The sequence below is a fragment of the Cheilinus undulatus genome, linkage group 23 (genome assembly GCF_018320785.1).
Source record: "Cheilinus undulatus linkage group 23, ASM1832078v1, whole genome shotgun sequence".
Classification (NCBI taxonomy): Eukaryota; Metazoa; Chordata; class Actinopteri; order Labriformes; family Labridae; genus Cheilinus; species Cheilinus undulatus.
In genome coordinates this window covers 20894617-20922607 of record NC_054887.1, presented here as the reverse complement: position 1 = coordinate 20922607, position 27991 = coordinate 20894617, and the positions used below count along the sequence as shown (strand labels likewise).

Below are 27991 nucleotides of genomic sequence, written 5' to 3'. Positions count from 1 at the left end.
TATTTTCTATTCTCCTCCAGCTCTTTGATTTTGACTGGCAGGATTGTGCCTTTTTGGAAAGTTGAAGGACTTTCTGCCTTTTAAACACCCACATGTTTAGTCATGAATGAATGATCCTCTGGTCCCTTACCTGAATGATTCATTTGTCTGAAAGCATTCTGCAGGTGATGCTTTCAAGGTTTTCAAAAGGTTGAAAATTCCTCTGGGTGGAATTGTATTTAAAACCAGGGGATATAGATGTTTTAATATGGCCAAAAATATGTGAGCAACTCAGCGAAGATAGCAACCTAATGGCTCCACTTGCATAAATACCACACACTTTCCAACAAATTCCTTTTTTTCCTTACTACACAGAATTTATTCACTGCAGTTTTCTTCTGTTTTCTGCTAAAATGAGCTAAGCTTGCCAGCTATTGCCTCCACCAACGTATTTATTATACACTTTCCAGCAATGATAATTATGGCTGCTATTTAAGATTTAATTTCAGTCTTTAGATTGAAATGTTCTTTAGATTAAGTCACATTTTAGTAAGGGTCAACCTCACGCTTTCTTACTGTACTTCCAAAAAAATGAAGTAAAATGATCAAATTAGCGCCAGGTCTATCAGTATGAGAAATGCTACAGAGCAACACGGTAGCAGCAGGAAAACAGGAAGTGATGTCATATGCTCACTGTGTCAGTAGCACCTTGACTTAAGTGTTGATTGGTTAGTACTCATGTGAGATCCAGTTACTCAGATTATGTTGTATAGAGCTGCATTTCCCAAACTTGTTTTTTTTACTGTGACCCACTTTTAACAAGTAGCAAGCCATTGCAACTCAACAACTTTGTTTACCGTACGTTGTTGCTTATCAGGTTTGCCTTCTGTGCCGTCCTTGACTGGTTGGTTGAGCTGATTGCTGGTGCTAGCTTGGATAATGAGAATTCCGGATTCTCCCCAGTCTTGACCTGGGACTTTCTGTTTTACAAGCCAAAGAAGTCACTTCACCTCCATCAGCTAGGCTTTTTTTTTTAACCACTGGAGTCATAAGCGTCACATCGAATACTGCAGCAACCGTGGACAGCGGAAATAAAGACAGATGGAAAGACACACTTTGCAGTGGAACCAAAGTAGTGCACTTTTTGATTTATTTACTTTATCCATTTTCATAAAAACCAATAAACGGTCAGGCCTATAAATGGTCTACCGTAGCATGTCTGGTCTATTCTAACCCAAGACAGCACATTTCCCTCCACTGTTCATCTCTGTACACTGGCTTTCAGTTGCAGCTCACATCAAAATCAAAACTCTACTCACTGATTATAAAGCAGCAAACTGAAACTACTCCTTTTTACCTGGAATCCCTCATCCAGGTCTGTACTCCCCCTCGCCCACTACGCTCAGCCAGTGAAAGACAGCTAGTAAGTCGCTAGCTTTTCTCCATTGTTCCCCAACAGTGGAATGAATTACCCAACTCTATTGGATCTGCAGAGTCCCTTTGGACTTTCAAGAGAATCCACTCAGCTAGAGTCTTCTCTTCTGTCTTGCCCAGTGGTAAAATGACTCTCCAACTACAGTTGGCCCACTCTACTTCTTTGTTAGTTTTTGGCTTAGCTCTTTGTAAAAGTTTATATTTTTTTCACAACTACATTGTGTTGAGTTGTGTGAAATGTAGAGGGTGCTTTGCATTTTTAAGAGCAGTAACAAAGAAGCTGAAAAAGAAGCCGCCTTTTTCATGTTATGAGTTAAAGGACAACAGATTTCCTGAAAAAAAGAGAGAATTTCTGCACCATAAGTGTTTGTGTGTTTATGTGCTGCAGCATCTCTTCCTCACCAGGCCTATGAGCGCCCTCTGTTGTTGGTCCTCCTCCTGGAAAAGTGGCACCAGCTTCTTATCTGGAAGAGAGCAGACAGCAGTGAGAGTGTGTACATAAAAGAAGCGTTTGAAGAGACCTTTGATGCTGCGTCTGCACTCGAACGAACACTACAGGTAGCCTCAGGTGTGTCGGTGCAGTAACACCATTAAACGGGCCATCAGGAGGGATCGAAGAAACCCAAACTCTGACTTGTTTATGGCTTTAATAAAAAAGGACTGAATCTGAGATATTAATGGATTCTTGTGGGCTGGGTATGGGCTTTAAAAATACATCCTAAAGCTTTGGGGTTATGAGGCTGCAATCCCACCGGGTGTGTGAGTTAGAGTGTGTATGAACGGTGCAGTTTTTCTTATGTCAGCCACAAAAAAGTGGACCAAGCTCCAGCTTGGTTCCTGTAGATAAATTATTGCAAACCCATTCTTTGATCGCTTGTGCACATACGCAGAAGCTGGCTTTTTGATCCTAGCATTATATGTTAGAGATATACAGTAAATAACGCACTTACTGTGCTGCCAGCTCTATTGTATGCCTGTCAGCAGTCTAAATATATCAGCCATTTTCAACTGACATAATTCAAACTATACGCTCTTTATTCATTAACTGTTTTTAGCTGATTTCACAGGCGGATATCTGGCAGATAAGAATGTAAACAGCCAAAATGTCCAGCTGAAAAATATGCCAATTACCAAAATAAGTATACAGTGAAAAATTACATATCATAAATTGTGTTACCTTGAAGATATTTTGTCAAGAATACTTTAATATAAACTCAAAATAATAAAAACAAAGCAATTTTACTACAACCTACTTCCTGTGCAGTGCTGAGTTGTCTTATGTGCTTCAGCACATGGCTAATTTAGGCGGTGAATATTAATGTGAACAACGTGGATAAAGTCAAGCAAAGCCTAACTCCAGGGGAGTTTAAACCCACTTAAAACTATGCAGGAAAACCAGCCGTATGCAAGGATGTTGTATTAGTCATTACCACAAGTAATAAAGAAGCCAAAACAAAGGGAACTGTAGAAAACCAAGCGGCATAAACACTGACGCAGGTGCCTGAACAAGGACGGGCCTGGGTCGAGCAGACTTGTAGAGAACTTCAATAAATGGGTAAATCTACCCATGACTATTTCTCTGACGACGTGGAGCTGTATTCAGAACAAAATTATGTCATGTAGAGTGGCATGTATTGTTATAGTGCATTGTGAGAGCGTTGTCTCATCTCTCTAAAGCTGGGAGTTCCAGCTTTGGACGTCCTGGCTAATCAACAGCAGTATGGGAAGAGCCAACGATGAGAGGAGGACTGTTCTGACCTATCCACAGTGGATGCTTTTATCATTCTTAGGGACTATTCCAAATAAAAAAAAACATGGTTTGATTTTACAGTTTCAGTGGAGGTTACAATTGAGATCATCAGTTTATGAGGACTAATAAGGGACAACTGATGGTAAGACTCCATTTTCAGTTGTATTTTTAGTTTTTATGTGGCATCTAGTTAACAGAGCACTGGTTAGTTATTTGTGTGGGCGATTTGTTGGTGTTTTCAGTGGAGGATGTTATTTTGCGGTTGTAAGCTGCTAAGTAATGGTACTGGCTAATCTGCTTATGGGCTAGCTATAACTGTGCTAAAGTGAAGCTAACTGCTGTTGTTGTTTATCTGTTAAACATAGGGGTATTGTGCAACTGGCTGTGTGTGTGTAAGGAAAAGCTCACAATTTTCATTCTGTTGTTTAACTGACTTAAACAAAGACAGATAAAGGAATGTCTTTTCTCAGTCATTTCCAAGGTCCAATCATATTTATATGTGTCAAGCAAGTTGTGATAACAGGAGAACAATTACTCAGCTTTACTGTCAGCTCTGTTTCTGTTGTTTCGGTCTGGGGTTTCAGGTTAGGAAATAAAAATATTTCCCCAGTCCTGCTTTTAAATATTTTAGTGCTGTTAAATGCAGGTTTTTTGTCACTTGTCAATCTAAAGCAAATGCCAGGTGGTTGTTTTAAATGGCCGAAATTCTTGAGGACTGATGGTCAATTTGTCCAGGGACAAAAAATCTAGCTGAAACTCTGTCAGAAACATAACATATAATCACCCTGATCTATTTTAAATAATCACAATGAATGCCAACATAAACAGACTGCATTAAAGATTAAATCTAAGGACTTGTTGACTGAAACTGGACTAAAATATTTTTGACTTGTTGTCGACTAAAACTAGACTAAACCTTTCAAGACTTAAACTGACTAAATGTTACTAAAACTAAAACTAAAAGTGTCCTAATTTTAGGACTGAAACTAAGAATAAATTAAAAATGGCTGCCAAAAATTAACACTGGATGAAAGCAGACGACTCAGTTATTGTACTATAAAATCAATTTTAAACTACTATTTTAAGGCAGTTACATAAAAGCAAAGTGAAAGATGTGTATTGTCACATGTATTAAGAGAATTCTGTTTATTGTTGTCAAAAAATATATAACTATAACTGACCATTTAAGCAGGTATTACAGTATTTGTTGGAGTGGGAGAAATTCTTATCAATGCAATGTGACTGAATTGCAGTGAGTGTGTTTTTGAAGTAACTGGAGAGGATGTGTGGATGTATGAGATCATTAATATGTATTAACCAAGGTAAAGGAAGGTCCAGTGTTGTGTTTGACTCATAACAGCTTCACTGAGACAGAGGGATGGACAAGGAGAAAAAAAAAGAGGGAGACAAGGGGAAGAAGTACCTCCACAATGCTGTTATATAACTTTAGCATTCTTCCACGCCGCCTCCCTTGTGTTATTTTCTTCTTCTCCCTTTCTTCTCTCCGCCCTTCTCTCTCACTCCAAGATAAATTAGCGTGCTGGTTCAGTTTAGCTGAATTCTCCAGTGGCCATGAAGTATGCGACCTCAGAAGAGCACCCAACCACTTTAAAGCGCACTGTTTTTGTTATTTATAACACACTCTCTGTGTTGTGTGTATAGCATCTTTGGGTTTATGTTTGAGTGTATGTGCATGCTCAGATGGTCTTACCGAGACACCAGGTGTCCACCATTGATAGAACTCTACAAAAAAGGAAGAAAAGCTTTGAGTAAGAAAACAATCCCTCCAGCCAGCATTATAATAAGAGTCTTACTTTTTATGCTGTAAGCCGAGGCTGTATAATGCTACACTGCTGCAGTCGGCAGCAGAAATATATCTAAAACTATGAAAGTAGAGAAAGTTTTAAGCAGGTGCTGGAGTTTGGCCTGGGGGAGGCTAATTATAAACCAAAAAAGGCTGCTGGTTTGATCACGAGTACAAACAGGAGAGAGGTATGAGGAATTCAGAGCAGGTGTACATCTGTGGTGTATTCAGGTACATGCCCATCATCCAACCATTTGATCATAAACTATTCAAAAGCTCTATAATCTTTTTTATGAAGAGTAAGTATTTCTGATGAAAAGGCATGCCTGTTATCCATGCAAGGACTAAGTTTTGTGCCCTCTGCTGCAGCTTTTCCAGAACAGTTTAAACTGACTTTGGTTATAGAAACTTCACTTATGCCAGCCATAATTATGATGAACATTAAAATTCATAATGTGTTGGAGAGTAAGTAGAGGCATACTTATCAGGGCTCCCAGTGGGTCATGAAAATTAAGGAATGAGCTCAATTAAGGTTCCAGACAGGACCCATCGAATTACCTGATCATTTTATCTGAGTTTTAACGTGTGTTTTAACCCAAAAAGAACTTCCAGCACATTTTTACAACCTTAGATTGCATTTTATTCTTTAACTTAGTCATTATATGTCTAACACATCTCAGCTGGGAAACAATTTAGTCATTCAAACAGGTTTATGGAGCTACATTTCAGCAGAGTTAAAAGAAAAGGCTGTCACTTTTGAAGGGTCAAAAATCACCTATGACTTGGTATCTAACTCAGTGCACTTTGCTCTGTGTAGATGCCACATGCACCATGCTGAAGATTTTGATACCAAGCTCTCATCTACCTGAGGCTGGCTCTCCTTAGAGTCCCCTAAATCAGTAGCTCCTAACCTTTTTTTCCCTTAGGACCCACTTGGAAAAATTCTAATCAAATTTGATTGTTTTCATTGACAAATCTGAACATAATAGGCCCGCATACACTTCTTCTTGACAAAAATTAATGTATAAACTATCTATTATTACAACAGTGAATTAGGTCCACTCTTGAAAACAATAATAGATAGGATTTGTTTAATTTTGAAGAAAAAAAACAGAATTCTCAACTTTAAAAAGTAATTAATTTACAAGAAAAAAGTACACTTTTTTACTTTAAAAGTTGTAAATGTAAGTGAACAAAAACGTTGTGGTTCTGTGATTATAAAGTCAAAAATCCAACCACTATTTTCAGTTTGGTTTCTTCAAAATTTTTTGGCCTAACACTATTGAAAATGTAGCATTTTAAGAATTTGACATTTTTGAGTTCAATTGTCAAAATTTAGGACTTTATAAACTCAGAAATTGCAAGATTATCTTGTAAATTTTTTTACTTTTTCCTGTAAATAAACAACTTTAAAATCTTATTTTCCCCCCCAAAATTTCTGCTTTTTCACTTAAAAATTAACAGATTTGCTTTATTTTTAAATATCTTTAAGGTTGGCCTTAATAAATTACATTTCTAATCATGATTCTTAAAAAATACATATGTAAATCTAATTTTGACAACCTAAGAGCAGTGAGGATACCACACGCCAGAGATCTTTGGACCCTAGATTGGGAACCAATGCCCTAAATAATGGGGCAAACCCAACCTGGACTGATCGCAAACTCAAGCTGAAGCAGGCCAAGATAAGAACCAAAATATCTTTTCCATCATGAAACGCTTTCAGTGTTGTTTCATAGAGAAACGTGGTCCAGCTCTGATAAAACTGCCGCAGCAGCTGGTTTTGGGATGTTGCTGTGAACACTCCTGTCCCCTCTATAAGCTATTTCACGTAAGCAGGACACATGGTGCTAAATGAGCTAAAATGTGCCAAATTAAAGGCTGAGGAAGCTGAATTTGTCCATAGAAAATGAACTATTCTCAGCAGATATCTTAGTAATAATAAGCAAAGCATTTTGTATTGCTAGTTTCCAATGCTGTCTTGCTCTCTGCTTATTTGTATACAAGAAACAAGTGAAACCAGGTTTATTATGTTGGAGATGATAAATATTAAGCAGCAATTTATTTTGCAAGAAAGAAAAGAGAGGTGACATAAGTGGGGATGGAAAGTATGGTCGCTGAATCAGCTGAGGAAAAGGACAGGGGAATTTTTCACATTTGTCCGACCGCTGAGAGATGTGAATGAGGAAATGCACCGAGGATATTTTCCAATGTTGACATGTAGATTTAACCAATTAGGAGCTGCCTGCAGCAATTATGTTACAAAATGCAAAATACAGGTTTCACACCTTAGCTTCTTAGTAATGTCAGGGTTATATAAGTGTATGGTGAATGTTTCTGTGCAGGAGTATAAATCGATCTTCAGCTGAACCCAGCATTTCTAACACCACAAAGTCCATCATTGGACTTTTTATCATCTCTACTGAAACCAACAGTCACTGAGACCACATCAATGTTTTATACTGCAAGAACTTAATATTTGTACTAAGTTTTTTTTAATTATAGTTACTTAATTTCATATTTTTTAATGTAATGATAAACATATTAGTTGGAACCAGAAGCTTAAGAGCTAAGCACATGTAGGCTTTTGTTACACTCCCTCCACTGGGAAATTAACGTAATTATCACTGATTGCTGAGCTTGAATTGCAGTTTTGTAGCTACTGTTGATATTAAAGTGTACAAATTAAACACTTTTTCAAACCCAATCATTTTTGAATATCAATTACAGCTCTTTTAATTGGATTTTGAAAAGTTTTAATGTTTGCTCTGGTGAGTCGATTCATAGGCCAACATAGCTGCAGTCATGTTTTCCATCCTTTCAGTCTCAGGGATATAACATCAGTGTTGTAGTTGGAGATTTAGTGCAAGGCAGACCTACTTTTTGGTGTTCTCCTCAATGTGCTTCATGTGACTGGATGGTTTCTTCTCAGACCTCTAAAATAAACAAGAAGAAGAGCTTGAGCTAAACAAGAAACCAGCAGGTAAAACTAACACCATGAAAAATGCCATCATTAAATTCAACATTAAGCAGAGAGAGCTTTTATTTTACAGTTATTTGTGTTTTGTTTACATCAGTCATAGGTTTTTATTGGTGCACACGCTCACCAGTTTATCCCAGTCTGCTTGAATGTGGGAGGTTCTGTATCTGGGGTTCGGTACAGCATCTAGATATTCTGTCCTCTCCGTGTTCCACTGCAGCTCCAACCAGAAACCCTGGAGACTTCTTAGCTGCACGCACAAACACAGTGACACAGCAAGGGCACTGCTATAAAAAAATGAGGATAATTGCATCTGAAATGCATGCATGTACATGCAGTATGTATAAAATGACACTGTTTTACATATAAATGCCTTTTGAATAAATTCACCTTGACTCATCTTCCAAAACTGTATTAAAAAGTGCACCTAAAGCATGTTTTATATGTAACAGACACAAATGGTCTCTGAATTTTAATCTTTATAGTCTAACATGTTTTGGTTTAATTGACTTGTTCTGGAAAGAGAACAGAAAAAACAAGACAGTCCTAAACATTAATATAAAGCAGTTTAAATTCACAGTCTGTACATTCGGCAGGCCTGCTTATCCTGTTTGGAGTTGCGGGGGCTGGAGCTGTTATTGGGCATGAGGTGGGACACACCCTAGATTGGTCACCAGTCAATCGCAAGGCTGAAATATAGAGACAAACAACCAGGCACTCTCACACCAACGGCCAATTTAAAGTCACCAATTAAACTAACAACCATGTTTTTGGTGGTGGGAGGACGCCAAAGTACTTGGAGAGAACCCACACATGCACAGGGAGAACATGCAAACTCTTGTCTTTTAGAGAAATTAACAACATGCTTGTGGTTTCACAAAGTTCAGTCAATGAGCCATTACCATTTATTTTAGTTTTATCAGGCATTTAATTTTCTAATATTCATCTTTAACGTACTTTGTGGCCAAGCAAACTCTTTTCTAGTCACAACAATGTCTCCAATAGGGAAGTGGTATAGAACAATGTTTAACGAAGTGTCCCCAGTTAATCCAACTCCAGTTTAATGAAGTGTCCCCAGTTAATCCAACTCCAGTTTAACGAAGTGTCCCCAGTTAATCCAACTCCAGTTTAATGAAGTGTCCCCAGTTAATCCAACTCCAGTTAAACTGTTACACCGGTTGCATACATCAGTCATAATAAATTATAAAAAGGTAACATGACTTAAAAACTACTGGCAGTGTTTTGTTGCTTCTGAGACTAAAAGCGACTTAAATTTGTATTTTATTAAATAATATCTTTGGTTAGTTATCGGATGTAAATGACCTCTCACAGACCACCTGCAGTACCTCTGGGGCCCACCAGGGGTCCCACACCCACACTTTATGAAACACTGGCTTACAGCATTAACTAGGAGGGACATTTTTAACAGCTTTTCTCCCTTATTGTGTGAATTTCATCTATGAAGTGAAAATGGCAGTTAACTTTTGAATATATACACCTTATACATCTTTTAACGTTGTGTTTTAAAATGGTGTTTTAAGGCTGTAAAGCACTTTGGTCAACTGAGATTGTTTTAAATGTGCTATATAAATAAACCTTGGCTTGACTTATGGAGAGCATTTTTTTTAAGATTTCTCAATTTTAAAATAACAAATGAACCGCAGAGATAGAAGCATCATGTTGCTATCTACTCGACTTGGAAATGTCTAGTGCGGTTGAGTGATTCGGACTGAGATGATTCACACATTGCAATTGCTTGCAACAGGCTGCTCTGCGACTTTCCAGAAGCTCACCAGTTCTGAAGGAGATGCTGCATTGTTTCCATTGCAATGACTCTGATGGTCACTCAGTTTACAGTGATTTATTTTGGAAGTTACTGTGCAATGAATCTATTCCTACAAGAGGGACAATACTGCACATCAACTGTTTTTCTCTATCTATATGTGTTGGCATTTATAGCCTTTCAAAACGAAACTTCTATTTCCCACTTATCCACTTGCAATGTTCTGATATCAGCTGTTCGTTATTCTCCGAACTCAATCACAGCAACACCGTCAGACAGCTTGATACGAGGTGTGACAGATCAATTCAGACCATTAAAGTTCCAATACTGTCTATTCAAGTTGCAAATCTTTGGTCTGAACCAGAATGTACAGAAATAAGGGAACGGAATGGAGTCACAGAGAGAGTTTGGGCACAAGTAAGCAGCACAAACATGGATGAGATACAGCAACAGAAGTTTCTACTTCCTTATGTACCAATCATCTTAGATGTATCAACCAGCGTTTAAATGGCAATTATAAACATTTCATGTCTGTCACAGCAGCTCTGGTGTTAAACTATAAAAATTATCAATTTCTCTGGCTTTAAAAACTGTTGGAAAAACACGAGGTAATCTAAGAATCTAAAATTATATAGGAGTATTTGATTAATAAATGTCAACACATCAGTCTGAAAATACTCCATAATATATATATATATATTTTTTTTTTTTACTTTTTATTTACAAGAACAAAGAACATTAGTTCATCATGGGTGATACAGTTAAAATCAAAATGTTCTGTCCATAATATATTTTTAATGTGTTTAAGTGTCTAAATATGAAAAAAATACAGTTACCTTCCCCTTGAATACAGATTCAATATGTAAATCAGTGGTACATGAGACACCAGGGATCTCGGTCAGACAAGCTGGTATCTCCTAGAACACATAAAGACACAGAAATAAGTGTGCAATAAGAAAGAAATAGAGCTGCATGTGTGTCTTCCATGTATTCATAACCATATATGCTGTCATCTTTATGTATGTATAAATGCATGTCGATGTATGTTTGAGTATTTGTGGTACCTTCTTGTCAAACACAGAGGAGTAAGGCAGGACTTTATCCAGGCTGAGAGACTTCTCGTAGCTTATTCTGTACAAAGAGGCTGTTTGTGTGTAGAGAGAGAGATAACAGTGAGGCTTTTATTACATATATTTAATGCAGAATTTCAAAACAACAGGACAAACAAGGCACATAGAAATCTCGCCAAACTGTGGCTTTTATACAGCAGAATTTATTAACAGGCATCTACTACTTAAATTACACTGCGGGGTTCCTAATGTGTTTGTTTGGCACCTCTTCATGTACATTATAATCATTAAAGTAGTTCAATTATGATAATTTCACTTAGACATAATGTAGAGAGTTGTTTAAGCAGCAGAATAAGGGCTATTTGAGGTGAATATGTGTCCCTTTTTTTGAAGCAGAGCTAGTTGAGTTTTCCCAGGGATACTCTGCTGCAGTCTACAAAGGCTTAGTGGCTGAGAAATAAAAAGAAATCCACAAATTTGGTTCACAGAGAAGTCAAAACTGAGTCAGAGTCAGGTTTTTTTGGTGCTAAACAGAAGGATTGACATCTAAAATTAGGTCTCTACATGCATTTAGTTACATTTTTTTTGTTTGGTGATTTAGCATCTTGGATTTAAACCTGACACCTCTGAGAAACATGTTTTCCTTGTGCATTTGAGAGCAACAGCAACAGAGAAGCTACAGTTTAATATGCTGGATTTGTGGCTGCAAAACTGTTTTGCCAAATTTAGGATAAGCTGGGGAGTACAGCTGTTTGAAGTCACTCTGTTCTAAAGTTCAGCACATTAAGGATTTTCTTTTCATTTGACTGACAAAGTCAGATCCAAAATGTGTGCTCTACTATTGTGCTGATGCCTCATTAATATTGTCAGACCAACACATTACATGTTGTTTTGTAGAGCTGCTTGTTTTTCTTACATAAACCACTGTAAAAGGCAAATAACAAAGGCCTTTTTATTGATAATCCTATTGAGGTGTTGTATGAACCCTTTGCCAACTTTTTTTGTAGCTTTGGCTGCTGCAGCAATCCCTGCGACTGCCAAACAAATCTATTCCCTGTCTTTTTAAATCTCTTCTTCTGTCCAGAGAGTCTGGAGATATGGTAAAAATCTCTGGAGTGACAGTAAACAAAACAAACTGCCAGTCATTTCACACAATAAAAAAGTTATTAAGAAGTACCTTAAAAGAACACGTCATTTAATGATAATGTTAAGCCATGAATGTTAAGTATGCCATCATGTTTAAATCTAAAAGACAAAATAATCTTTTAATTTATTAATACTCACAGAATATTTATTTGAAATGACATGCTGGTGTGTGTTTAACTATAACCACATTTTCAGCTCTGGCCCTGTTATATTTTCCATAAAGAATCCATTTTAAGCATTCAGACACCAAGTTGGCTTCACTTTAGTACACGTGTCCATACTAAGCATTAACAATACATCTTCAGCTCCATGCATGCTGTTTGCAGTGAAGCCACTGACAATACAAATGAATTAGCCACAAGCTAACAGGCTATCCATCCTCTTTCACTCATCTTCCATATCAACTGGCTCCTTTCGACGCAAAGGAGCAGCAAATGGCTCTACTTTGAGATCCCTCTGTATGTCTGAGCTCCTCACCCCATCTCTACGGCTGAGCCCAGACACCCTCCTGAGGAATCTCATTTTGACAGCTTGCATCAATGATCTCATTCTTTTGGCCATTACCCAGGTGAGGGTTGGTGCATAGATCGACTTTGCTTTCTGGCTCAGAGAGAGCAATCCAGCATTTTTAGAGAACCATGGCCTGAGACATGGAAGTGCCTGATCTCATATCTGTTAAATGTCTTCAGCTGAGGAAGCCAACAGAACCACATCATCTGTAAACAGCAGAGATGAAATTCTGAGCTCTCTGAAATCAGAAACCCTCCTCCCCTCAAGTGCGCCTTGAGCTCATGCCCATGAAATCACAAATAGAATTGGAGATAAGGGGCAGCCCTGGCAGAGGCCAACACACGACTTTGAGCTGAAAATGCAGACACAACTCTCACTTAAGTCAAACCTGATGGCTTGCCCCATATCCCTATACTACCTCCCCACATGACCCCGTAGTGACATGATTATAAGCCTTCTCCATGTCCACAAAACAAATGTGGACTGGAAGAATAAATTCGATCACACCCTCCGGTCCCCCTTTTTAGAAAATGGGAACCACTATAGGCACCATCCCAGCTCTTGTCGTCCTGAGAAGGCTCCCATTTGAGCCATTTTTGTTCATGTTTTAAAGACATACAAAAGCCAAAATGGTTCCAAATAAGAATCATTTGGGTGCAACAAGACCATCTATTATTAGTGAGCTGAGCCAAAAGATCCAGATCTCCCGAAAGAGTCGCAATTCTTTCACTACGAGAGAGGGCAAGCATGAATAAGCCCCTTTTTTTTGTTTACTGGCAGGCCACTTTAGATTAGATCAGTTCACAGGGCGGTCTTCTTCCAGTACACTACCAAATCAGTCCAAATGGAGACATTGCAGACCACCTTCACATGCAGTCAGAGCTAGCAGATAACTTCAGTACACATTGAGTTGCACAAACACCTAGAATTTAGGCTACTTGGTTTCTGACATTATTAAACAGGTGGGAAGAGCCCACAAAAAGGTCCTGCTGCTTTTTTAGAGTGATAATCAGTGACATGTTAGTTGGACCCAGTTCCTAATGCTTTATTTATAACATTAGTCATACTGTAGACAAAACTGTATTAATATGGACTCCTTGCTTAGAGAAAATTACAAAACATCTAAACATCTTTCTAAGTGGTGACTATTTTTAGATAGTTCTGCGGCTTTTTGCCTTTATATGGAGAGGACAGGACAGGGGATGATGTAGGAAACAGGCAGAGGGAATGGGGGATGATGTGTAGGAGAGGAGCCACAGGTTGAGTTGCACCCAGGTAGCCCACATCAAAGACTAGCTAGGATAAAGACTAACCACTAGGCTACAGCACCTATGTGATGACTATTTTTGTTTTCAATCAATAAGATGGAGCAATTTTAGGTTATTTTCTTCTCTCACATCCAGAGATACAAAAGCGCTGATGTCTGTTTACACGGGCTTTACCGTATTCTTCAAACCGTTCTTTGCAGGCTAAAAATAACTAAATTCATACTCTAATCTATCTCTCCAGACCCTGTGCACTCTGCCTGGCATAAGTCAGCGAGAAGCAATCTGAAAGCCAAACAGACTTGATGAAAGAATTCCGTTTTGTGTAGACAAGATGTAAGCACTCTGGTAACCGCACACACCGAGGGAGACATAAAAAGGCAAGAAAGAGAGCAGCTAGGCTCTAAAAGGAAGAAGAAGTGATACTCAGGGACTTTTGTCACCATGCTTCTCTTCAACTGACCCAGAATGAACTCCTGGATTTGATCAAAGGACTCAAAGGCGTTCACGTTGTCACACAGCCATTCGATAATCTAGAGGCAGAAACACAGAAGAAACAGGGGTCAAAAGGTCTGGGGCGGAGAGACAACATGTTCCACTTGCAAAATCATTATGATTTGAAAAAACAAGTTTAAAAGCTATAATGGCTTTGGATCGACTTCTGTGATTCCAAAAACATTTTTAAGAAACACTGACCTGAAGCAGCAAATTAGTTAAGCCTAGCATAAAAACTGGAATCAGATGACAACAGAAAGCTTTGCTGTTCTATCAAGACATGAAAAAGACCCGTTTGAGTGTTCATTAAAGTGCTTAAGTATTAGGTGTTACATTTGACTAGCTTTCAATAGAGCTACAACCCCAATTCCAAAAAATTTGGGGCGCTGTGTAAAATATTAGCTCATTTTGAATCTCATAAAAGTAGGGACAGGGCTATGCCTGGGGAATGAGGAGAACTGTTGCTGGAGTTTTGGGAGAGGAATGTTGTCTCATTCTTGTCTGATTCTAGCTGTTCAACAGTCCTGGTTCTTCTATGCTGGACTTTTCATTTTATGATGATCCAGATGTTTTCTATTAGTAAAAGGTCTGGACTGCAGGCAGCCCAGTTCAGCACCTGCACTCCTCTACTGTGAAGCCATGCTGTTGTAATGGATACTGTATGTGGTTTAGCACTGTCTTGCTGAAATCCGCATTTAAAATATGAGCATATGTTGCTTTAAAACCTCTATATACTTTTCAGCATTGATAGTGTCTTTCCAGATGTGTAAACTCACCATGCCATAGGCACTACTGCAACCCCATAGCATCAGAGATGCAGGCTTTCACTTGTGGGCTTATAATAAGCTGGATGATCCCTCTCCTCTTTAATCAGCAGGGCACAGCATCAATTTTTATGCATCTGACCACAGAACAGTTTTCCATTTTGCCTGCTCTGATTTGCATTTGTGGATAGCATGGAGAACTGTGTTTACAGACAATGGTTTCTGGAAGTGTTCCTGAGCCCAGCTCAGAATCATGCCTGTTTTTAATGCAGTGCCAGCTGAGAGTCTGAAGATCACATCCAATCCAATCTGAGCTTCCATTCTTGACCTTCGGCTTTGTTCATTGCACACAGAAAATGTCAGCAGATTCTTGAAATCTTTTGATAATATTATGTGCTGTAAATGGTGGGATATTCAAAGTCTTAATAAGCAATTTTTTCTCCACAGACTGGTGAAGCTATGCATCTCTAGAATGCTCCTTTTGTACCCAGTCATGTTACTGACCTGTTGCCAATTCCCCTGATTTGTTTCAAAATGCTCCTCCAGCTTTTTTTTATTAGTACCACTTTATTTTACAGCCTTTTGTTTCCCCATTCCTACTTTTTGAGATTTCTTGCTTCCATCAAATTCAAAATAAGCTAATATTTTCCATGAAATGGCTAAGAGGCTCAGTTTTAACAAATTATATGTTGTTCATATTCTATTGTGAATAAAATTTGGGTTTATGAGGTTTGCAAATCATTGAAGTCAGCGTTTATTTAGATTTTAAAGCACCCCAACTTTTTTGGAATTGGGGTTGGGAAAGCTGCTATCATACAATAGCTAAGCTAATAGCTTGAACTTTAAATCTTAGTAGTGGTAGTAGTCCTGGCTCTAATCACAATATCAAAAGCCAAGCACGGTAATGATTCTTCTCTGTCTACAACAATATAGCCATTGTTATTTATCATGCGCATTTATTCCCAGTAAATCAGTGTCTTGTTATGTCTTACTGTCTTTCCATCCAGCCATCTTTCAATCCATTTTCTACATTTTTATTCACTGAGCTTGAGGTCTGTCATTCTCCTTGTGAGGAGTCATAGTGGCACTCTGGTGCACTCTATTAACCAGTCGAAGGCAGGCATCAAAATGTTGGTTCTATTCTTTTTGAGATCCCCTGAGTTTCTATATTGTGCCACTAGTAAGCAGGTCAAAATTAACATTATTACACATTACACGAAGATGCTTAATATGCTGAAAATACTCAAAACTTAAGCAGATAAAAAGCTGTCATTAAGAGCAGAATATAAGAGTTGAAGATCTTTGAGAGTTTGATTATGGTATGAGTTTCGATTAGAATTGTTATAGCAACACTAGCTGCTTCAGGGCTACCATGCTAAGCTAATCAGACACAAGTAAGCTTCTTTAGCACAAAACAAGAGAGTGGTATCAGTCTTTTAACCCTTATATTTGGGTATTGTAAGACTTTTATCTAAGATATTTGGTGGTATACCCTCAGAAATCCCCTGACTTTTACTAGCAGCTCATTTTAGCATACTTGCTACACATTAAAAAGAACGTTTGTTAAATGTGATTATTTTAGCATGATCATTTTAGCCACTAGCTCAGCATCAGACTCTTGTTCAGAATCAGCTTTTTTCCCTACTTATGAGAACTTTTTTCATTTATGGCTTCAACAGCTTTACTGATATTTACATTAAAGAAACATGAGACATAAGATGTCCTCTATGGTGGTATCTGTAAATCAAAAAGCCTTAGTTCATCTGAGTAAAAATGTGATTTCTCTTGACATTATCTCGACTGTTTGAATACAAAATTCAAACTAACATTGACAAAAAGATATTTCTACAAACACAGCAGAACAAATGAAAGAGGAGGTATAAAAAGGAGTCAGATAAGAAATAAAAAGGACCCAATTTGCTCAGTATTCTCCCTAGGACACGATCTGCTTTGAAGAAAGCAGTGTATATTCACGAGCAATCACCTTTGATAAAGCTGCTTCTTTTTGTATCGCTGGCCCCATTAATGGAGGCAACATCGAATACAAAAGTTAAGTGTGGTGTCCAATTTCCCAGTAATGAAGCTGGTGACTCATTTAACCTCTAAAGAGAAAATTTATTACTATCTATCAGAGCAGTTTGGGCATCTTTATTTAAGACTACCGCTAACAGAGTCTGAGTCATGGTGAGCATCACGTCCAAACAAAATATCTGTCCCGTTCTTTTTTGTCTGTGTTTGGGTGTGTTTGATCTCTGTCCTTTTGTCTTCTCTACTCCTCTGTTTAAGTGCAGCTTTCTGTCTTCCTTTTTTCCCTGTCTCCTCTCCATCAGCTCAATTCCTACTCAAGGTTGACACCTACTGAATTCCCACAGAAGTGCAGAAAATACCTTCATCACGAAGGGACTGTTGGTTTGTAATTTATTTCAAACATTTACTACTACTAAGGTGGCACAGTGATGATAAAAGAGGCCACTGAAGGCAAAAAGTGCATGTTCTTATAGTCAGGGTGATCAGTTGGTTGTAAATATTCCCCCTGGATGCTAATTTAACTCAAGAAAATTGAAATTTGCTCAGTGAGTTAACAGTTTTGTCCTCCTGACACCATTTTCTGGCTCGTTTTGTACCTTCAGCTCCAGGTTTGGGTCGTTTCCCATGTAAACCAGCAGGCAGTGGAGGGCGGCCAGGCGCTGAGCCTCGCTCTTGCTGCTGGGACACCTTGAATGGAGGTTATGTACAGCAAATTTACTTTTATACAACATAAGCATACCCCAAAAGCAGATGCAGGGGCAGGGAGCCAACAGTTGGAGGCTGGACTGTACTGTACTGTAATGTTTATGCTGCTCAAAAGGTGGACAGAAGTTAAAAAAATGATTGAATAAATGAATGCATGAATAGGATAAAAGCATTGAAAGAAAATAGAGCAGCAAGAAAATCATGCATCTTTACTGAGCGCTGGGATGGCTAAAGCTAAAGGTGTGCACTGGCCAGGATTCAAATTCAACCTAATGTTTATTCTAAGAGTCTACAGGTGTGTGGGTGGAGAAATATCTTCTTTTCCTTGTGTGCATCCTGCCAGCCCATATTCTCCTTTGCCCACATGCATTAATCTTTCATTTGTACTTGGAGTCATGCATCAAACTCACCTAGAGGGAGTGTCTGATCGCAGAATCTTCAGCAGGTAGGCAGGACTAAGCTCAGCAGTGTGGATCCTTCCAGCAGCCATGTCCAATAAGCTCCCATTGGATTCTTCTTCTGCATGCAGCACTGTGATTTTAGCTGATTGACAGTTCAGGCCCAAATCCACATCAGGACCTTAAGGAGATGCAGTAAGATGTTCAAAAACTTGCATTGCATTTGGAGGGAAAATGCTGAGATTTTGCACTGTTTACAAAAATATTGAGGGGAAAAAGTTCTGCAGTGGTAAACAAACTGCCCCACAGGCAACTCGGGCGTGATTTGTGCAAAAAGGGCTCATCATACCTGAGAGAAAGAGGGAGTGACAGAGCATCTCCTGCTGCCTGGTGTTGATACAATGGAGGAAATAACCCTGCAGGTACACCAGGATGTAGTAACCTACACACAGAAATAACACAGCCATCACTGTCAGTGCTCATGTTAGTATTCAGGCTGCACACCAGACATTTATTGAGCTGCATGAGGATGCACGCTCTTGTTTGTATTTGTGCATGTGTCTTGAATGCACAAGAATGGGATTGCATTGTGGATCACGCTTTGTTGAATTTATAAAGATTTCTTCCCTATGTGTGCAGTTCATGTCTGTGTGCAGTGACCTATAGGGATGAAGAGAGGATGGAGCTGTGTGGATTTCTGGGATTGGTCGCTGCTCAGAGGAACTCTGAAGGTTCTGCTGCAGTCTGCAAAGAAGTAAGGAAATAGTTTGTACTAGAATGAAAAAATAAAAAACAGAGATAAAAAGATGGCAATAAGACAGTAAGAAATAAGGAGTTACACATGATTTAAATAGTAACCAATGCATGTAAGACATACCTTTATGAACTAAAACCACAGTGTAGATCAGTTCATGTTTGTCTTTGGCTAGTTGGCTGAAGCACACACACATGCTGCCTAAAGACCAGAGGACAAAGCTGGATTAGATTTAAAACTACATGTTTATGATAATCACTGAGAAGGATTTTGATTATAAATCTATATATTTTATGAAAAACTAACATTTATAAGATTTTAAAATGTGTTTCAATCAGCAAGAGGGATGGATTAGGTGTGATTTGGACTTTTAAAATCAAAGATTCTATCTACAATTCAGTAAAACAATCAAATGGTAATCATTAAATCTCCCTTGTTTCTTGGTGCGCCATTAACTGTATAAAGAAATGGACGCTATGTCTCCACCTTCTCCCACTGTACAAAACTGAAGCCTAAATACCAATAAGGTGTTGATAAAGGCATCAGCACTGAAGTCACACTGTTTCCCCTAAAGCCAGGCGTACACTGTACAAATTTAAAGCCAACTTTTGAACAGTTGTTGTGAACTGTAACAAATTCAATGAAGTTTCTTATGGAAAGTTTAGTACATAGAGGTTGAAATCATATCTACTGTCTTGTTTTCACTCTTCAAACAGCTACAAACAGCAACAAAATGACTAATCATCTGTCTCTCATACAGACGTAAAAAGCAACTCCAGCAAACACAGCTTGCAGCTCAATAATAACAAATATTACATGGCAATTGGAGGTCTATTTCACTGGCAGGTCTATTTCCTTTATTGTAATCAGAGAAGACACATCAAAAGGCATTCAAAAGGTGATTTGCTGTGATTTGCTGATGCTGTCCAAAGGCGGTAATCCTTGAGCATACAAAAGCTTTGATGCATATGCTATGATATCATTTAGAAGACACTTTTATCCAAAGCAACACACATCCAAGACACAGACCAGTGTCCATAACATTTAGGGACCTTGCCCAAGGCTCACACTGGATACTGTTTTGAATACGAAATATCCTCCTCCTCAATTCAAGGCCGGGCCCACTCTGTACTCAGTCTGAAACAGCAGGTGGCGGTATGCACAGAGCTGGTTTACTAACCTGCCAAGGAAGAGCAGGAAGAAGAAGCTACCATGGCAACCACTCAGGTCATGACCCGAGTGAAGATCATTTATATTTTAACCAGGCAAAAAAGTCCTTCCTTTTCCATCACTTTTTAACATGACAGCAGCGTCGCTCTTTGTATCTGCACATCTACGTGCAGCTCAGAGGATTAAATGGGCTCGTGCTGCACGGATACAGCGGTCTTTGAGGTGACAGGAGACGTTTATTGCCTTTGTATCTCATGTTGCTGACTCCAACTTGTGTTCCTCTGTGAGGTCAGTCATGACAGAACATTTGTTGACTTGATTCTTGATCGATTTCCATCCTTTATTGAGAAAAAATGTGAACAAACTGCCACACCGGGGAAAGAAGTTTAGTTTTTACAATGACGTCGTTTGGCTGACAGACACTTTGTCCCGTGTGGACGCAGTTTCATTTGCATCACATCTGAACCGTGCCAGAGTCCACTTAAATTGCGCCCAAGACCACCTCCCTAAGTGGGCCTTGGCAGTTTGTATGCATTCACACTGACCAAAACAAACTGGACTTTGGGCTCAAGTGCATTCATATCAGGGCCCGTAGTGTGAAAACCACTAGAGTCAGCGATGTAAACCACTGAGCTATCCAGTGATAATGTAACAGTCATCATGGCTATATCTTTTCATTTTTCCATTAAAAAGAAGTGTTTATTTAGCACTGGCATCTGATAAGTCATCAATAAGTCCCTTTTGTCATCAAGGCTTGGGTGGAGTTTAAGCCATCCATGTTTATACAGTCCATGAGGTCAACCTTCTGAAACTGGATATAATTGAGAGAAATTTGATCAACCACATTTGAAAACTCTCTTGCTTTAGTGGTTTCTTCTTTTTTTCTGATATTGGTTATTTTGACATTTAACTCTGAGGGCAATCATGAATAAACCTCATTGTATTTGAGAGTGATTTTCTGATTTCTGCCTTTAAAGAAACACGTAATAGGTTAATCAAGCTCATATATGATTCCACACAGTGTGTTAAAGACTTTAACTGCAATTTCACTGATCTGAATTGGACTTACTTGCTTGTTTTCACAAAGATGGATATAAAAAACACAAACAAACAGAATTAGTCCTGCAACTTAATCTACATCTGTGTGAAAAAAGCATTGTCCAAATGTGAATGTGTTACCTATTCTGTGTGTGAACACCTCCATCCTGACAAGCTCTTGCTCCAGTTTATCCAAGTGATGATGGTCAAAACCCAGATTTACAAACCTGTTAGGGGTGCACATAGTTATGAAGGAGAGCAGCATTTTAATGTCCCTGAATGCTGGTTCACTTCAGGAGCATTGTGCAGAGCAGAATATATAGAAAGCAATACATGTGCACTAGCTGTTTTCTTACTTGACTGTGCGGAAAGGATGAGCAGGCATCTCTAATGGGAGTTCCAACTGTGTGAGAACAGAGCAATATAATGTGTTATTGTTCGACCAGTATGTCCAAAGTGTTATGTATGAGATGTCTAAATGCCTTACCACAGTTTCACAGCTATAGCTGGGGTAAAACTGAATACACCGCATCAGGAACTTCACCTGTGAAAATGTTATCAGGAGCTCCTTTTTTTAATTTGTAAAGATTATTCATACTTCAGTGCAAGTATAGGTTTGTGTCTCTTACATTATAGGTGACATAGTAGAGTCTTTGCGTGTGTCCATCCCACTGGACCCAGTTAAAGTCCTCCACAATTCGCTCTGCTGTTTTGGTCAAACGATCAGGATTCGCCATCACCTCATTCACACAAACACATTCATATTCAGTCTCACTGAATGCTTAATGCAGAGTTCTCCAAGAGGACATGAGACAGTTTACTTTACTGACTGAGAATGGGGTCACAATAAAATACTGCAGCACTGAGTTATGTAAATATTATCCCTTACCCTTGCTGTACCTTTTTGCTTGCAGTAACAAAAAAATGTGCACTCTTTTAGATAACTTTTACCTCTGAAAATCCACCACCAGGAAAATCCTCTATCCTGTTTAAAGGTAATCTACTTAGCTGCTTTCTTTACAGGAAGAAGAGCTGGGGCAATTTTATATATGCACAATCAAACGTACCACTCTGTATCCCTCCTGTTTTGTCAGCAGGACATGGTAGAGATCCACATCTAGAACATAAAGAGAGTTGCATTGCAAACACATTATCTTCTATTTCACTTGAGAATGCACTTTTTTCTGTAAGGCAAGCAGGACATGACTGACTCACATCCGTCCTCAGTAAGCAGCAGCAGGTGGCTCTCCAGCACTGCTCTGCGGTCAGATTCTGCAGTAAGGAACTAGAGACAACCAAAAACACGAGTCAGCATGTGAAGTTTAGAATGATTATCAGATGACAGACTTTTGATTTCCCTTTTTAAATGAGTGTCAAACATTTTCAGATTTAACTCTAAGTTTGTAATCTAAGCACAGCCACAATCCTAACCACACTGACAGGATAAAATAAATGTTTATAACATTCCTCTCATGATTAAACCAGACAGAACTAGGAAAGAGAGACAGATAAAAATTGCTCTTTCAGCTAGCTTGTAAAATAAATGAGCCGTGCCACTAGTACACTGTAAGCTCCAATGGTCCAGAACTGCACCATCAGCTTGTGGCTGCAGTAAAGAAAAAATGCATGAAAGTGGCAGAGACAACGCACATAAACTGTACCTGTACTTTGACCCTGCAGTCGACAGCCTTGAGGACTTTAGTGTTGTTGATGGGATGGATCTCAATCAGGAGGGTCAGACACTTGGATACTACAAAGTCAGGCAAAATGTGAGAAGATATTCAAATATTTATGATGCTGTCTAAATTATGTGTGAATGGAAAAAGGGAAGAAGATCTTGGGTGTTACTTGGTTTGAGGCGCTCCTCTCCTCGAGTGTTTTGTGCCAAGCTGACGGCTGAAATGGAGAAAAAGCAGAGAATTTGCAGGGTATTTACCAGTGATGCTTTCAGGAAATCAGTGATTTTTATAAATATTTGCTCAGCTATAGTCAATATTTTGCATCAAAGATGGGCTGGGGCCTCATCCAAGTTTATCCCACCCATAGAATGAATATAAAAATGGGCATCACAACCCAAACTCTCTCACTGTACAGCAATGAAGCCAAATACCCCTGAAACCTGAGCCCTTTGTTTTTATTTTTATATTTGACTGCTGCTATTCTGACATCCTACCCCTTTGGCTCACCCAAACAAGCATTTTACTAGGCCAAAGGGTCTGGGGACCCCAATTTAGCATTAGCATCTGAAAGAGACCTCTTTTCACAAAATTTCTTGAATTCCTTGTACATTATAATGGCAGATATCAAAATTCCTTCATTCTCTCTCGAAGTAAACAAACCCATTAAAGATTTTTGGGGCATGTTGCAGGCGTCATTTTTAACAAACAATAAAGTTTAGCACTTTGAACCTTAACTATCTTGTCTGTGTGCTTCATTTAAATGGGTATAGGTTGATTTGTAAATCACTGTTTCCTGTTTTCATTCACAATTTAAACAATATACCAATGAGGAGCTGGCTGTGATACAATATCTGTGCATCTTTAGAAATAGCCATAGAATTGCTTCAATGTCTGTCATGAAGAGACGGAAGCATTAAATGACTGAACTAGAAAAGCACTCAGAGAGCGCAGACCTCTGCCATTAGCCCTATCTCCCAATAGTAAAGAATCCTTTAAAAAATCCTGGATCCAGAAGGTGATCCAGATCACTCCCAAAATCTGATCAGTTCTTCCTTTTGCCATTTGTGACATTTCCAGAAATTTCATCAAAATCCATCCATAACTTTTTGAGTTATGTTGCTAACAAACAAACCAACTAACAAACTAACAAACAAACTAACTAAAAAACCCTGCCGATCACATAACCTCCTTGGCAGAGGTAATAAGCACATGTTAATAATAAATGCATTAACAGTGTGTGCCCTTTTCCAGCAGCAGAACCACTGCCTGTGTAGGGAGATGCTATGAAAGTGATGACAGAACTGCTAATGATATCCATCTAATTCGTCAGACAACAACCCGTTTAAAAGGACTCCCTGTTTAAATGTGCTCATGTACTCACATGAGCACAGGATGGCTCTGCGCCATGGTCTTCTCTAAAGTCACACGGTGCTCCTCTGATTGTAAAGTGAGTTTAAAAACACCTGAATATAAATTGAACCTTTTTGAAATGGGGGTAGGTATACAGCAAATTTCTTATAGATCCATCTCACTTTTAGTTCCCGGGTGATTCTCTTTGGCGGGAGTGGTGTGTCAGTTTTTGGGATTGAATATTTGACATTAAAATGACCACATATGCACTGATTAATAACACCTAGAAAACGTCTATCAAAACTGTCCATTACAGTGTTAGCAGCTGATTTAAATTTTGTTCCATTTTCTCCCCTGTTACGTCCAAGTTTTTGTAACTCCCTGGTTGCTTACAATTCAAGAAAATCTCTTGAAAAAGTTTTTGTTTCTTTTTCTGTTGACGCCTGTTATCTGCTAATGCCATGCACACAGCGCTGCACGAGCCGCGTTTGTCAACAGAGCAGTCATGGCATTAATACCCCTTTTTCCAGCATGATATCAAATAACCAATTAAAATTAAGCTTCTCTAAAAAGGGAACATTTGGACGTAAATCAGCATAATAAGAACTAAGTAAAATGACAAAAACGTGTTTGAGGACAATTAATTTAACACATATTTTAACTTTATAGTTTGTCCCTTGTCCTATCTCTTACCATGGGAAAGGAAGAGTCCCATGGTCCCATCACTGACATAAAAACCCTCCTGTAAGTAGTCCCTATATTTGGCTGGTTAGATCAGGCTGAACTCACTCGACATCCTGGTTTGTGGCCAGGATAGAACACAATACCGCTAACACTGTCCACACACCTAATTTATCAACAGGACATTATGGAGACTCACCTAACAGTGTCTCCTCCTTGTTCAGGGAGCAGCTGCTGACACACACTTGCTTGTCAAATGTGTACAGGAGCTGTTGGAGGGAAAACAAACTTACTTGGAAACAGTGTGAGGAAACAGAATGTTAAGAAATGTGTTACACACAAACCTTGTTCTGTTTGGTGTTGGAGTCATACTTCCCAATGCGTGTTGTCCCTGTTGCCCCCTGTCAAAATGAAAATCCTCAAGTTAGGTGATGTGTCTTTAAATCGATAAAACAGCACAGATCAATAACCCTAATCTGTCTAAACCAGGGGAGTATCACGCTTGACCTCCTCATTACTTGAGCTGACTCTGCTCATTATCCCAACCAGACCTGCTTCACTTTACCACCTTTTCTTGGCTCTTTAATAAGATGAAGTCTACCCTGAAACTTAAGGCACAGCAAGACGTGCATAAAACTGTGAACCTTGCACTAAATAAAGAGATTATTCTCCTTTTTGCAGGCTGCACGCTGTCTTTAACCTGCTAAACCCGCAGACTCTGTGGCAGGCTGATCATTAAAAATTGATGTTGAGCAGAGGAGCTGGCTTTAAACACTGAACTTTATTTCAAATTCAAGCAGGGATCACAACGTTCCCCAAAATAGAAATCATGTCAAGCAAATTTATTCTGATATCTGTGCAATGAAATACTGATTCCATCTAAAGATGAATGATCGCTGTTTGACAGTAAACCTACCTTCCAGGAGTAAAGGATGCCCCCATCTTTCTCAATGTTCAGAATACGAGTGTCCACTTCTCCAGTGTATTCTGCAGACACAGCAGCATAGCAACTGTCAGTATCAGTAGATTGTTGTTGTTGATGTCAATAATAACATAAAGTATAATAACAATTCATCCTAACAAAAAAGGGACATCCTGCTTCATTATTATTGCATGTTCAAGCATCCAGATGTAAAGCATAAGTTCAATGTATCCTATTCAAAGCTTTATTTTCTGCATGAAAATGCATGGTTTTAGTCACTAGACTCGTACAATAAAACAGATTTGCTGCACAAATGTTTGGGTGTATCTTTGTTTAAATGTATGCACCATTTTGGTAGTTTTGGGGTGTAGTCATATGATTTTGAGGGCATATATAGTCACTTTATGTTGCAGAGATGAAAAAGAAGGGCAACTGGCGCCATCTACTGGTCAATACATATAGAAGTAAACACGGATTTTGATTTTTTTTTCCAATCTCAGAAGCTAAAGCTAATGTTTAAAAGCAATCATGACTGTATTTCTGCCTAAAAATTTGGTGTTTTACGCGAGAAAAGCTTATTTCAAACTCATACATGTAAACTATAATACACTATACTCCATGCAAAACTCTCTTATAACTCTAAACTGTATATACTTTACCTGACATATTTCCGCCAACGCTGTTAGCTGGTTATTAGTCCGAGCTACGTTTAGCATTCATGCGTCAACTATGCAGATTGAGCGGAATTAATACGTAAGCGCGAGCACCTTGACGCCTCACCTTTCACCCTGCAGACCGACGCCTCCTTCCTGAGGATATCATACTCCACATCTCTGTGCAGGTCAAACTTCGGCTTCAGCTTCAGCATGTTCTCAGTTTTCGGTTTTACTTTACCTTCCGTTGAGAATTCCTTCTTTATAAAGTTTTGTTCCCCTGAGAAGAGGCAGCAACCAGCAGCAGCTGCTGACTGATCAAGCTCGGCATCATGTGACCGAAACTCTACGAAGCAACTTCGGGGTCATGTAAACGAAAATTGCACCTGCCCATGTGTACGGCGACTGGCAAACTCAAGAAACGTATTTTTTTATTGACATGCGGAAATGTCACGTTGTCCCGTAGTTAGCTCCTCCCTCCTCCGGGAGAAGGGGAGCGGGGATACTCGCAGCCATAGGCCGAGGGAAGCATCAGTCCAGCGGATCGGAATGTCACACCGCCCCGCTGAATGCGTGAGACGTCCATGCTCGAGCACACACTTCAAACTATCATGTATCATTTATTTCCTTTATTTTAAATATCAGCAAAGGATTAGCTTTCATTTTTGTTAAGTTTATAAATTATGACTCAGTAAGATCGGCAGAAAAAGTCATGCTAAAAGAATGAAGTGAAATTTATTTGGAAATTTAGTTCTTAAAGCCAAACAGATTATTTTTAAAATTACTTTTAAGAACTTTTGCACTCACTTTAGTATTAAAAGTACTTTTAGCATTGTTCTAAAAATACAATTTCTCTGATTTTTTGACGATAAATCAATGTCTGTAACCCCAACTGTAGCTTTTTTGGCTAACTTTTTCACCAAATTCCCCATGCAAAGTTGCCGTACTTAAAAAAAATTAACTTCAGAGAACATGGTGTATCATAACTTTAAAATGATAATCACACTTTAAGCACAGCTAGAAGAAGAAAAAAAATCGTTTTATTATAAGTATTATAATTAGGAGTATTTTTATGGTGACACAGCATCATTTTAATCATATAATCCAATGATTTGTTGGTATTTTAAATTTAAATTTTTGTTTAGAATTGCATAAAAATATTGCGTATTCCAAGGAAGCGGCCCCCCTGGACCGGTTAAATATGGTTTTAACACCTCTGGCTCTGCCCCTGGTACCTTGTATTAAAGGGGACATATTTTACCCTTTTAAATTTTTTTATAATGGTCTCAGAGTTCCCCAAAATATGCCTGTGAAGTTTGTAGCTGAACCGTATAGGATTTTCATATGTCTACCTTCTGTTTCAGCCCTGTTCAGAACAAGCTGCTTCTTTGCCTGCAGCTTTAAATGTTACTGAGCTGTCTGACTCCGCCTATGACCACGCCCCTCTCAGGAAATGGCTGTGGCATGATGGATGTGGCTCTCCTGATCTTCCTCTCAGCTGCCAAGATCCGGAGAGGGGAGTGGGACGTTCTTCCAAGTGGGGAGGGCCAACTGAACCTGGGGGTGGTGCTAACTCCCCTCATGACATCATGTGGGGAAAATCTGAATACGGCTTGTTTCAGCATACATTTTC

General features: G+C 38.8%; 1 protein-coding gene across 2 annotated transcripts in view; it reads right to left on the bottom strand.

The window, feature by feature from the left end:
* LOC121505375 (gamma-secretase activating protein) overlaps positions 1 to 26839 on the bottom strand; it is a 48629-nt gene extending 21790 nt beyond the window's left edge. The window contains exons 1-25 of one of the 2 annotated variants that reach the window (XM_041780647.1): positions 26486 to 26839; positions 25700 to 25770; positions 25128 to 25184; positions 24983 to 25052; positions 22922 to 22969; positions 22735 to 22823; positions 22289 to 22358; positions 22141 to 22190; positions 21703 to 21813; positions 21561 to 21617; positions 21430 to 21476; positions 21215 to 21300; positions 21105 to 21107; positions 18989 to 19066; positions 18772 to 18855; positions 18461 to 18553; positions 18124 to 18292; positions 17605 to 17695; positions 14185 to 14254; positions 10795 to 10874; positions 10567 to 10647; positions 8075 to 8197; positions 7848 to 7903; positions 4875 to 4906; positions 1816 to 1877 (exon numbers count right to left, since the gene is read on the bottom strand). In XM_041780647.1, the coding sequence (XP_041636581.1) occupies positions 1816 to 1877; positions 4875 to 4906; positions 7848 to 7903; positions 8075 to 8197; positions 10567 to 10647; positions 10795 to 10874; positions 14185 to 14254; positions 17605 to 17695; positions 18124 to 18292; positions 18461 to 18553; positions 18772 to 18855; positions 18989 to 19066; positions 21105 to 21107; positions 21215 to 21300; positions 21430 to 21476; positions 21561 to 21617; positions 21703 to 21813; positions 22141 to 22190; positions 22289 to 22358; positions 22735 to 22823; positions 22922 to 22969; positions 24983 to 25052; positions 25128 to 25184; positions 25700 to 25770; positions 26486 to 26573 (1866 nt within the window). In that variant the 5' untranslated portion in view covers positions 26574 to 26839. The remainder of the gene's footprint in view (positions 1 to 1815; positions 1878 to 4874; positions 4907 to 7847; positions 7904 to 8074; positions 8198 to 10566; positions 10648 to 10794; positions 10875 to 14184; positions 14255 to 17604; positions 17696 to 18123; positions 18293 to 18460; positions 18554 to 18771; positions 18856 to 18988; positions 19067 to 21104; positions 21108 to 21214; positions 21301 to 21429; positions 21477 to 21560; positions 21618 to 21702; positions 21814 to 22140; positions 22191 to 22288; positions 22359 to 22734; positions 22824 to 22921; positions 22970 to 24982; positions 25053 to 25127; positions 25185 to 25699; positions 25771 to 26485) is intronic. The other variant, XM_041780648.1, reaches the window with a different exon arrangement.
* Between the last annotated feature and the right edge of the window lie 1152 nt (positions 26840 to 27991).